The sequence below is a fragment of the Anser anser genome (assembly GCF_964211835.1).
Source record: "Anser anser genome assembly, chromosome: 14".
NCBI classification, from domain to species: domain Eukaryota; kingdom Metazoa; phylum Chordata; class Aves; order Anseriformes; family Anatidae; genus Anser; species Anser anser.
In genome coordinates, this window is record NC_139735.1 from 6,292,280 (window position 1) to 6,304,652 (window position 12,373).

General features: G+C 65.8%; 1 protein-coding gene across 2 annotated transcripts; it reads right to left on the reverse strand.

The window, feature by feature from the left end:
- Positions 1–5: 5 nt before the first annotated feature.
- On the reverse strand, positions 6–10,792 carry CCDC69 (coiled-coil domain containing 69). Of its 2 annotated transcripts, none has more exons than XM_083798869.1 (9): positions 10,567–10,792; positions 6,420–6,483; positions 5,883–6,049; positions 5,667–5,754; positions 5,406–5,479; positions 5,143–5,244; positions 4,681–4,800; positions 4,323–4,420; positions 6–4,215 (listed from the first exon to the last, which is right to left on the reverse strand). In XM_083798869.1, exons 1-9 carry the CDS (start codon positions 10,612–10,614, stop codon positions 3,105–3,107), a joined length of 1,872 nt encoding a protein of 623 aa, XP_083654995.1. In that variant the 5' UTR covers positions 10,615–10,792; the 3' UTR covers positions 6–3,104. The 2 variants fall into 2 exon arrangements, with proteins under 2 accessions (XP_083654995.1, XP_083654996.1); XM_083798870.1 differs by having other exon boundaries at positions 3,883–4,196.
- Positions 10,793–12,373: the final 1,581 nt, after the last annotated feature.

The following is a 12,373-nucleotide window of genomic DNA, read 5'->3' on the forward strand; positions in this document are numbered from 1 at the left end:
TTTGCTTGCATTTCCCTCAAATCTGCTCCACAGGTTGGGCTGGGGGCTCCTGGTGTGGGGTGACAGAGGAAGGGGGCTAGAGGGAGGGATTTCTACCTGCACCAGCAGCCTGGAAGCATTAATTAAATCCGCTCAAATGATGCCCTGGGGCTATTAGCATTGCGCGCTCGTGTGTATGATCTGGAAGGTGCTGTGGGAAACGTATTTCTGCGTAGATTTCCCTTTGTGCTGCTGCAGCTGTGGTCAGGGGAGGGCCGGGAGGCTCCCCAAGGGATTTAAGAGGCTCCCAAAGGGATTTAAGCACGAGGGACAGACGGGGATGCTGCTGGGGCTGGTGCTCCTTCCCCTCCAGTGTGCAGCTGCAGAGGTTTGCCTAAAGCACTGCCAGGGTAAGTAGCATGTCTTGCCAGGAAGGTCCTGATCTTTTTAGTGATTTTGATTTTTTTTGGTTATTTTTTTTTTAATTATGGTAAAATGTTCCCAGTGGGATTTGCGGTGTGCAGTGGGGGAGCGCTGCAGGGGCAGGGGGGGCATGCAGCCGTTCTGCATTCTCTCCAGCCCCTGGAGCCCCCGCCGCTGTCCCTGGGGGCTGGGGCTCCCCTCTGTGCCCCTGGGGCTGGGAGCTGCTGCAGAGCTGTCCCTGTCCCCTTGGGGATCCCCATCGTGGTGGGAACTGCATGGGTGCTGGGGTGGTGCTGGGTTTCCAGCTGGGTTCCCGGCCCCGTAAATAGCAGACTATGGGACTTGAAGCACGCGGCGGGGGCTCTGCCCTGCTGTCCCCCCCCTTCGGGCCTTTGGCCAAAGTCAGCCGCCGCCAGTGCCCGGTGGTGGCCACGCCGGTGTCCGCGGGGGCCGCAGGTGGGCGAGCAGCTGGGCTGGCTGCTCACCTGGAGCAGGGCTTGGAGGATGCCCTCCTTCAGCAGGGCAGCCCAGAGCCCCTGTCCCCGCAGCACGGAATGGTGTACAAATAGTCAAAAGTGTAAAACATCTGAGGGTGAAGCCCGTGGGGGAAGCCAAGCAGGGCCAGGGAATCCCGAGGAGCTGGGAGTTTCCTTCAAAGAGGAGAGGCTTGGACACCCAGAGGGGGGGTGTCGGGGGCTGCAGGGTGAAAATATGTCCCTGCAAAGAAGGAAATCCTGGCTGGGGGTGAGGTCCCTCGGCCTCGGTGTTGTCCCAGGCACCAGCGACCGAAGCATCTCCAGCTCACCAAGGTGCTGAGCGCGGAGGCAGAGGGACCCGGGTGGCAGAGGTGGGGAATCAGCATGGGTTTCCCTTGGGGACACAGGTTGGGGAGTGTGGTGCTGAGGCCTGGCGCCTCAGGACACCTCTCCCTCCTTCTGCTTCCCATGCTGGCTAGAACGAAAAGCCAAACCCGCTGTGGTGAGCCGCCAGCCCCCATCCTTTGGTCCCTTGTCACCCCGGGGAGCTGCTCCCTAGGGCGCTGTCCCGGTGCCCCCACAGCTCTGCGGGGCTGGCCGCCTCGCTGCCCTGCCTCTGCCTCTGCTCGGGGTCCTGGCGGCAGCTCTGCTCGTCCGGAGGCAGCCTCAGAGCCCTGAGAGCGCGTCCTTCGTGGTGAGCGAGGAGCTTCGTGGCAGAAGGACCCGGGGGCGGAGGGGGGGCGAGCCCCGTGGGGAAGGGGCTGTGTTGGGTCGGCTTCGGGTCAGCCAGGGCTTTGCTGCATCCCCACGTAATAAAGCACGGCCGGAGGCGTCTGACAGCTCATGGGGTTTTCCATGGGGACTGTGGGGGCTTGGTTTCTTCCCCCCCCGCATCCTGCAGGCCAGATAACGGGCTCCTATCTGTGCCCGAACCAGAGCACTTCTTCAGTAAAAGAGACAACAGGTCCTGTTACCCTTGGGCAGGCTTTTTGGGGGTTTACTGCCCCCTTCTCCAAGTCCTGCAGCACCTCCTGCCCAGGTACACCCAAAACCAACCCCCCCCGTGGGCACCCACCTCCGTGGCCAGGAGCCTCGGCTCAGCTCCCGCGGCCGGGCTGCCCTTGGCCTGCTGGCAACCTGCTGCGAGCAGAGGGAGCCCAGCCGGGCTGCGAGCCCGGGGCCAGCCCGCGGAGCTGTGCCCGGTGGCCACAGGCCCCCTGCGTGCCCTCCCTGCCGCTCCTCAGCCTCGCCGCCGACTGCTGCCTGCTGGCACGGCTCCGCGCGGCCTCCCGGCTGCCCTGCCTGCTCTGCACGGCCTGAGGAGCAAGCTCTTGGGGTCGAGCACCCGTGTGTCTGCTCACCACGGAGTGGAGCTGGGTGGACGGATGGGGAGACGCCTGGTTTTGATGTGGGGGGCGGTGGTGGGAGCACCCCATCCTCTGATAAGAGGCCCAAAGCGACAGGAAAGGGTGAGCACGGTGGTTCGGGGGAGAGAGCAGTGACCCCCCCACCCTGCCGCACTTTTTCCCAGGTTTCCTCATTTACTTTGGCTACGGGATCCGTCACGGCGCCGAGAGCCAGCAGCCCCAGGAGCTGTGCGGGGACAGGTCCAGGGGGGTGCGGTGCCCGTGCGCCCAGCACCAGTCGGGGGGGACGTGCCGGTGCCCCCCACCCGGCTCCCTCCGCCTCGTGTGCCCGGGGGGCTGCTCCCCCTCGGCAGCCTCAACCCTCACGGCGAGCCCCTGCCCAAGGAGGTTTGCTTGGAGCAGATAAAGCTGCCGAGTGCTTTGGCTGGTCTTTGTAGGTTTTTGTCTTCGAATCCTCCCTGCTGCCACCCATCCCCAGCTGCGCAGTGCAGAGGGGAGGCTCCTCGTGCTGTGCCCCGGCTGGTTTTGGCACAGCAGGGTCACCCGCCTGCCCCAAGGCCACTGTGCAAGGCTGGGGACCGTCCCCCCAGCCAGCTGGGGTCCTGCCGTCCCCCAGGGCTGCGGGGAGCTGTGGGGACGCAGAGCGGGCACGCGGGGGTTGGTTCTGCCTTCCTGGCTGCCTCCTTTCCCCGACCCCGATAAGATCGGCACAAAGGACGGAAATGTCTGCTGAAACGCTGCGATGCCTGCTGCAGCTCGTGGGCTGGGGGCGGGGGCACCCAAACCAGAGAAAGAGGGGAAGGAGCCAGAAAAGGGGGCCCAGCAGTGGGGGGCTTCCTATGGGGCCGCAGCTCCCACCCTACGAGCGGAACACGGGGCCCTGCCGCACGATGCTACCCGAAACGCCCAAATCTCCAAAAACCACCGACGCTGGGTTCTTGAGGCTGCTGCTTCTTGTAGACTCGTAATCGTTACAGCCAGTAGCACATGGGCCCGGTGCACGCACACACGCACACCAACACACACAGACACACGCACGTCGGCTACACGGCCCCGGGGAAGGGCCACTTTTCCCAGGGGAAAGTGCTCGTGTGCATCCAGCCCGTACCCGTGTCCCTCCTGTGCGCCGCGACCCCACAGCTGTGCCGGAGGTGTTTCCCCCATGGGGGAGGACGCTCTGCTCCCCAGCTGTGCACCTCCAGGCACGCAGCCTCTGCCCGGCCTCAGGGGGGGTGATGGGGCCGGCTGGTGGGCAGCGGGGACAGAGAGGGCTTGGCTTTGGCGTGGCGGTGAGCGGGGACGTGCCTGAGCCGTGGGGCTGTGGGACGGAGCTGGAGGAGGCAGCGGGGAGAGGGGGGCGCGGTGGGAGCCCTGCCCCGTGGATGGGGACAGCCCTGGGCTCCCTGGGCACGGCCCCCCCAGTGCCTGTCCCACCTCCAGCACTGGTGCTGGGTGTGCTCGGAGCCAAGCGTGGGGTCGGATCCAGTCCAATGTATGTCCGTGTGCCCTGGCCGGCCCCTTTTACCCCCCAAAAGCCCCATGGCCTTACACCAGAGGAAGGGGTGCGGGCACGGCACGGTGCAGGGCCCCCCTGCAGCACAGGGAGGGCGCAGGCTGGGGAAAGGCAGGCGTGGGCATCCCACGAAGTGCTCCATCGCCCCGTGCAGGGGGTCACCGCGGGGACACGGCCACCCCGAGGGCCAGCCCCGGGAGCGGAAGCGCTCGTGACAGCATCTCCGGGCCCCGTGCCCGGAGGAGAGCCCGGCCAGCCCGTCGTCGGTGCTACGTGGCGATGAGGGGCACGTCTCCAGCGGCGATGGGGAAGGGGGAGCCGTCCCCCCCGTTGAGCACGCGGTACAGCAGCTCCTCCTTCTCGCGGCGAGCCTGCTCCCGCAGCTGCGACTCCTTCTCCAGCGCCCCGCGGGCGGCCAGCAGCTCCTCCGAGAGCTGCCTGCGGGCAAACAGCGGCGCTGCCGCACGCACGGCCCCGCTGCTGCCACCTCTGCCCATATCGTGGGTGCTGCGCTCGGCCGAGGAGCCGCTGGGCGCGCGGGGTGAGCCCGCGATGAGCACCTACCTCGTCATCACCAGGTGGTTCTGGGTGCGCACCTGCAGGTCCTCGTTCTCCTGCTGCAGGGTTTTCACCTTCTCCTCCAGCAGCAGGTTCCTCTCCGCCTGCAAGGGGAGCGTGGGGGTGAGGAGGGGGCTGGGAATGCCCACGGCCAGCTCCTCGTGCCTCCGGGCCCCCCGACGCCCCATCCACTGGGGAGCCATCTCGATGGCAGCGCGGTGGCTTTGCCTGCTGCACCCTCTGCACTCGAAGGGAGGACCCGGGCTCCATCCAGCTCCCCCTCAGCTGCAATTTCCGGACAGTACTCAGGTGTGGAGGAGAGATGGAGAGAGCAAAACCCACCCGCACCCCTCTCCGAACCCACCACGGTCTCCAGGTTCAGCAGCTTCTTGTCCAGGCCGTGGATGTGCTCATTCTTCATCTCGATGACAAAGTGCAGGCTCTCCAGCTCCTGCTCCCAGAACGGGCTGGGGCTCCCGTGCTCCTGGAGGGGATGAAGGGGGGGTCAGCAGCCACAGCAGGGTGGGCGCGCGGGGCCACCGTGTCCCCACCTTGGCTCAGCTAGCCATGGCCCGGGATGGGTTTGAACCCCTGGTGCACCAGGCTTTGCCCGTGGCTTGTGCTCAAGGGACCCAAGCAGCCCCCACACCTCCCAAGGACGGGGTTTTACTCATCCCTTCAGCTGACCCCCCGGCTCCATCCCGTGCACCCGCTGTCGGGGTCCATCGGAGAAGCTCTGGGCCAAGCCCTGGGGGCAGGACGCCTCCCAGACACTACCGTGATCCCGCGCAGCCCACAGAGCCACCGGTTCCGCGCTTCCCCGCACCTCGATGTGCTTCTTGTAGTCTCTGCTCAGCAGCGATTCCTCCACCCGCTTCATCCTCTCCTGGAAGGACTTCAGCTGGGACCTCAGCGCCTCCACCGTCTCCTGGCAGCCGGGGAAGAAGCGGGATGGGGGGTGTCTGGGTTTCCTGCCCGAGCAGGGGCACCCCGATAACCCCAGGGCTGGGCAAGGTCTCTGTGGCACGCTGGGGACCCTGCGGCGGTCCTCCGTGGGCACCCCATCCCCGGGGGTTTCTCCCTGGGTACCTGTAAGGCCTCCTGGGACCTGTGGTGGGACTCCGCCAGCAGCAGCTTCTCCTGCTCGTGCACTCTCCGGAGCTCTGCGGGGGGACGTGTGCCGAGTGTCACCGGCACGAGGACACGCACAGTGAGCCCGGCCCGAGCCCTGCGGTGCCATGGCACTGGGTGGTGGCACCCCCGTGTCCCACGGCCCCACGGGAGCTGGAGGGGCTGCGGCAGTGCCAGGGGGCTGCGGGAGCATCGCTCTCCCCAGGGGCCGGCGCGCACCTTGCAGGGTCTCCTCGTGCTCTCTCCGCAGGGCATCGAACCGCTCCGAGAGCTGCTCCTTCAGCTCCACGTCTTTTCCCTTTTCCACCTGGGAGATGACAGACCCTGAGTGTCCCACGGGGCAGGAGGGGTGCCAGGTCCGTGTCCTGAACGTCCCCGCTGGCTGAGCGTTCCCCACCCCGCTGCGCCCCGCCAGCACCTGCCTTCCCGACCCACCTGGGTGCTGGCACCTCGGGGTCCCTCGGCCTCTGTCCCCGGGGCTCCCCGCAGCCTCTCCTCCTCCTCCTCCTCATGTCCTCGGAGCAGTTGTGCAGCCTCCGTGCCCTGCTCGTCCCGCGGCGCTGCCTTCTCCTGCCCGGCTCCATGCTGTAGGGCAGCGTTGGCTGCAACGCAAACGGGGCTGAGACGGGGCCGGCCACATCCTGCTCACCGCGCCGCTTCGGTGTCCTGGCAGCACGGCGGCCTGGGGCCAGCCCCTCTCTTCTTCCCCACTGGACAAAAACCTCCCTCCCGCCCTGTCAGTGCAAATTAGCGCTAATTGGGATAGTGTTGGCAGGCTGCGAGGCCTCCTGCCCCAGGAATGACCCAGCTGCCCCTGGGGATGGGATGCCATCACTGTTGTCTCTTCCCTCCCTTATCGTGTGCTCAAGCCAGAGCCATCACCCCCGGGCACAGCCGCCAGGGGCTGTTTTATTGCTTTTAGGGCATCGCATGGAGCCAGGGCATTGAGGGAGACACAAGTTTCCTTCTCACCGTTCTCTGTCTTCAAAGCTGTGAGCTCCTGGGAAGCCGGTCTCTGCTGGGCTTTCAGCTGTCTCTGGCAGAGAAAGACAAGGTGCCGGTGCAAAACACGCTGGGGCAGAAAATTTTTTGGCAGGGGAGAGCAGGCAGCACTTTAGCTGCTTTTCTGCCCTCTTCCTGCCCCGTCCCTGCTGTCCTGGGATGCTCGGGGCCAGCCCTGGGTGCTGTGCAGCACCCCAAGCGCACCGCGCTGCCGGGCTTTAAACCTCGCCTCGACACAGCACATGCCGGAGTGAGGAAGGAAAGGCAGCGATAAATCAGAGGCAGTCGGGGCGGTGGCAGGGCTGCCTGCAGGCAGGGGCTGGCGGCGGGCGCAGGCTCTGACCTCGGGGCGCACGATGCGCTGCTGGCCCCGGGGCGCTCCTGCGGGGCTGCCGCGACCCCGAGCCGGAGCCCGGGGCTGCCTTCCAGCCCTGTGGGGGTCCCGTGTGGTCACTTGGGGTCGGAGGAGGGAGCAGAGCCGGGAGATTGATGTGTTTTTATCTGCTGCTGAAAGGGAGAAGCAAAGCTCGCCGGCTCTCACAGCTCTGCCTCCCCGGTGCGGGGCGAACCCAGCCCTGGTGCCATCACCGTGGATTTGGGGCAGGGCTGCGGGCTGCTCCCCAGCCCCTGGCAAAGCAACCCTTAAACACGCCGACCCTAACAGCCCACCCGTCCCAGCCTGCAGCCTGCGGGTGCCCAGGACCCCAAAACGCAAAGCAGATCAGGGAGCTGGCCCCGGGAGCAAAGAGAGGCGAAGCAGCAGCGAGGCGTGCTGCCTCTCCTCCCGGCGGCCCCCCTTGCGAAGCCGCAGGGGAGCGCGGCTGCCAGACAGAGCAGGGGAACTCCGAGCCTCTGCGAAGCCGCGGCTCTGTCTTCCCTTCTATGGCGCTGGTGGACGCGGCGCTGAGCCCGGCCCAGGCGGCGGGGCGAGGAGGTACGGGGAGGTCGGGGTGCGCGGGCGCTCCTGCTCCGTGCGAGCCCCCGGGGGGGGACGCCCAGAGCGGGCTGCTCCCGGTAATGGTGCAAATGGTGCTCCACGTGTAATGGGGATAACGGGGCAAATGTCACAGCCGCGTGTCACGGTGTCCCGATGGCTGTGGGGGCCTCTGAGGTGCTGATGTGCATCCCTCTACGATTTAACCCACCCCGCGTCCCGTGCTGGGGTTTGGAGTTTGGCAGGGGGTGGATGGATGAGAGGCTGGGGCTCTGCGAGCCTGGGGGCACCGCAGGAACCTCGGAAGCCCCCTCAGGAACCTCAGAAGCCCCCTCAGGAACCTCAGAAGCCCCCTCAGAGCCTTCGCTGTGACCAAGCAAAGGCTGCGCTGGAGGACTGTCCTCCCACACCCCCCTGAAGGATTTTTGGATGACCTGGGAGCGGGATGCAGGTGCCTCCTGCAGGAGCAGCTCCCAAAGACCTGCGCCTGCCCAAACCACCATGGAGGTGATGCACGGGGACAGGGAGCCCTGGGCACCCCCAGCTCTGCACAGGCCACGTCCCCAGCATGGATCCGGGGCACTTTTCCCCTCTTCCCATGCCCTACATCCAGCAGGAGCCTCGGAGCCCCTCTGCAGTTCAAGAGGTTTGATTTTAAACTGCATCAAGCTCAGAAACGGAGCGAGAGGTATGCCAGCGCCAAGAGACAGATCTGAATGCTTTCCGGGAGGCTACAAGTGACGGCACCCTTCCTACTTCTAGGAACAAACTGTTTTGGGGTCAGTTCATCAAGATTTCCACCCGAACCCCGGTCACCTCGAGGTGTGGGGACTGCACCACGCGGCTGTGGAGGCTCCGGGCAGCTGCGGGTCAGCTGCAGCCTCTGCTTCGGCTTTCCGTGCGAGGCGGCTTTCTGCACTGTATTTTTCTTCCCCTTTTCCTGTTTTACATGCGCATTAGGCAATCAAACTATGCAACCTTACCGACAACAAATGAAATCACAAAGAGGCAGGAAACGGGCATTTAAATCCCGAACGGGCCCCTAGATTGGAGGTTTTGCTTTGTGGCCGTGGTGCAGAGCGGGGGCAGGATTTGGGCAACGTCCCCGCAGCCTCCCTGTCCCCACAGCCTCCCCGGGTTCCAGCAGATGCTCGGTGCTGCCCGGCTCTTTGGGACCTGCCTTCCTCTCCCTGCTGCTGCTCTGTCCCCTGCCAGGGCCGTGCGACAGGCCAACCGTCACCTCCGTACACAAACCACTTGTGCCGCCGACAGCCCCGAGCTCTGCGTTCGGGCTTTCTCTCCCTGGCTCCCGCTGCTACATATAGCTCCCCTATCTCCAAAACAAACCCACCCCGGCCCTGGAAAGCGTCCAAGCCCCAACCCCAAACTTTCTCGAGGCCGCGCACGGAGGGAGCCAGGAGGGGAAGGGGCCCCTGAGAAGAGGCCCTGGCCTCAGCACCTGTGCCCACGCCGCCTTATCACCCGCTGCCGGCGATGCCGATGCTGGGAAGGACGCGGCTGCCAAGCTGCCTCCCCCGGGGCTCCTGGTATGCCGGCCGCCCACCGCAACCGGCCCCGCGCCCGCTCCCCAAGGTCACCTCCGCCGTGGGACCGGCCACGTCCCCACCGTGTCCCCACGGTCCTCCGGGACCCCCCTGGGGTTTGTGGGGTCCCCCCTCCCCAAGCAGCCCCGAGGGATGTGCTCCATGGGCAGGGGGAGGTCTCGCACCCCACGTGTCAGGCACCAGAGCACGGGCAGCAGTGGCTCCGCGCCCTTCTTTACCCTTTTTGGCCATAAAGGGGGTTTTTGGTGCCGCTTTCGGGATTAATTGCAACTCAGTCATAGCAGCAGGGATGTTGTGCGGGGTGCGAAGGGCGGCAAGCAGCACGGCGGGGGCCGAGCTGAGAGCTGAGAGCGCGAGAGCGCAGGAAGGGAGGCGCCTGCAGACTGCCTTCAAATTTCCGCATTTCGGTAAACGTGCGGCTCTCAGCACCTGGGGCCTCCAGGCTGGTATTTCTCCCTGCCCCGTGCCCCCTTCTTGCAAGCTCTCGGAGTCTCAGAGCGGCCCAGAAGCGTCTGATCTCATGACACAGAGGAGGGCGGTTTTTTTTTTTCCATGATACAGAGAAGCAGCCGAGCTGGCGAGTGCTGTAAATAAAGACACTTGCTGGCTCCGGGTGTGCGCAAGCCCCGAGCCTGCTCCCGCCGCACATCCCAGGAGCGGGTCGGGTTTGGGCTGCGTGTTCCCGCTGCCCCCCGTGCAAGGGGCTCCCCGTGCAAGGGGCGCGCCGGCACCGCGGGGCTCCTCCAACGTTCTTCCTGCCCCACCAACCTCCCGCCACCACAACCCACGAGAGCGGTGCACGCAGCGCGCCCGACCTCACCAACAACCCCGAGGCCAGCGGGGTCACGTCAAAAAAAAAGAGCAATTAGGCGCGGATAATTTCTGGGGTTCAACCTGCAGAAGCCCTCTTTGGTGCGGAGCAATGCTGGGGACTCGAAGCGTTCCCCCGCACAAGTGTCACTTGCGGCACAAGGGGGGGGCATGGCAAAGGGGGAGACCCAGCTTTTGGGGCGGGGGGGGATGCTGTGGGGACGGCAGAGGGCCAGCTGGGGGAACCCATCCCCATCCTACGCGGGACAAGCGTTTCCGAGGGGCATTACCACCCCGCACGCCTCACCGCCCTCAGGACGGCTTCCACGTGGTGCGGGGGCTCTCCCGGAGGGGTGCAGCGGGACAGGTGGCTGCTCCCCCCGCCGTGCCCGGTGCCCCCACCGCCACCGCACCGGGGGGCTCACACACAGCGGGGGGAAACAGCCCCGCTGCCCCGCTCCGCTCCGCTCCAACCAGGCAGGGGGGGGGACACGGGCGGGGAGCCCCCCCGCGAAACCCCGGTGCCCAAGAAGCGCACCCGGGGCTCCACGCGCGCCCCGACCCCACGCGAACCCCCGACCACACACAAAACCCCGACCCCACGCGAAACCCCGACCCCACGCGAAGGCGCAGCTCCACGCAGACCCCGACCCCACACGAAATCTGGACCCCACGAGAAACCCTGACCCCACGCGAAGCCCGGACCCCGAGCAAACCCTAACCCCGAGCAAACCCTAACCCCACGCCCCCTCCGTCCCACGCGAGCCCGTCCCCACGCCGGACACCCCGTGGCTCCCCGCAGCCCTACCTTGCCCCCGGCGGGGCAGCAGCGCAGGGCGCTGCCCGTGCAGCCCATGGAGCCCCCGGCCGCAGCCGCTCAGCCTCGGGGCGCGGGGCGCTGCATCCCCCCCCCCACCCCCCCAGCGGCTTCCGCCGGGGCTGTCCCAGCAGAGAAGAAGAAGAAAAAAATAATAAATTAATAAAAAATTAAAAAAATCCCCGAGGCTGCTCGCAGGCAGCGCCGGGAGAGGGTGCTCTGCACCCCCGAGCAGCGGGCAGGGCTCCCCCCGCCCCGCTCCGCCGCCTGCCCGCCCCCGGGGCTGGCCCTGGGTGCGCATCTCTGGGATGCTCCGAGATGGGGGGGGGGGCCTGCGGCGGGGGGGGGTTGTCCCTGCGAGCCCCCCGCCCTGGGAAAAAGGGCCGAGGGGTGAAGGCAGCGCCCGTGCCGGCTTTCGCCGTCGCCCCGGGAAGTTTTGGGTCGTGGGGGGGGGGTGGTTGTGGGGAGGCGCTGTTTTTTTTTTTGGGGGGGTTGCTGCTGGCAGCTGTGCTGGAGGGAGGGGGGTTTTGGGGTGGTTCACGCGGACTGGGGGAGCCCCCTGCTGAGCACCCCGAAGTGCCCCAAGTGTTGGGTCTGGAGGCAGGGTGCCCTTTCCCGGGTGGAAATCCTGTGGTGGGGAAAAGGGTCCTGAGCAGGGAGGGAGACGCGCGGGTTTGAAGGTGTCCTGCCTAAAAACTGGGGGCAAAGAAGGCGGGTCCCTCCGCGTGTTTGGGTTGTGGTGATTTTTTTTTTAAATGCTATAAAATAACAAACATTTCTAAAAGAGAACACATCCTGACCTTAAAAAAAAAAAAAAAAACTAAACAACTTTGCCACCCAGCACTGCCGTAAAAAGTGTTTCAACCTGGTCACAAGGCTGTGCCCGAATGGAAACACCGCCAGTTTTTGTCAACAAGTTTCTATTCTGACATTTTCCAACTTTCCCCTGGGAGAAGTCCAAGCAGCCCGCGGCTGGGCGGGTGGCAGGGTGCCACCGGGGAGGCGCCGAGGTGCGCGGCTGCTCCGTCACCCGCGCCTCGGAGGTGGTGCTGCTGCCCCGAGCTGCTGGGGTGACGCCGGGACGGGGACGGGGACACCCCCACTTCCCCGGGGGAACTTGTGAAATGCCTCTGGGATGGGAGGGTGGGGACTGGCGGGACCGGCTGCCTTGCGTCCTCTTGGGTAGGTGCTGCAGAACCTGGGAGAAGTGCCGTGAGTCGCGGCGGCTTTCTGGCATCGGCTGCTCTGGCTCGGAACCGCGGCGAGCGTCGCTGCTCTTATCTCCCCCAGCACCACGCACGGGGCAAGCCTCCTTCCCCAGCACTTGGCTGCCAGGCCCAGCAGATCCTTTACGGGATAAAAGGCTCCTCGCTGCAGGGAGCTGGCCTCCACCTCTCCAGGGTTAATTAAAAATCCTGGGCCAGAGCTCGGAGGCTGAAGGCACACGCGCAGGCAAGCGCGGAAGCGCACGCATATTTTGGGGCTGAACTCACGCTGCTGGTGCCGTGGCTGCAACCAAACAACTGCGTGCGCAGCCGAGGAGCGTCCGGCTGGCATCACGTCTTGCTGGTGGGCAAATCTCCAGCGTCGCGCATGCGTGCTCGTGGTGATTCGGGGTCGTAGTGGGGCGCAGATGGGAGGCGCTGAGGTGCCCCACAACGCCTGGCTCTGGATCCCTCTGGTTCGTCCCCAACACTGCCTGCTGCCTGTGCTGCCCCAAAACCTCCTGCTTTAGCTCGATTTTACCCATTTCTCGGTTTCTCCAATCTTTCCTGTGTGGGCTGCGCAGGATGCGCCC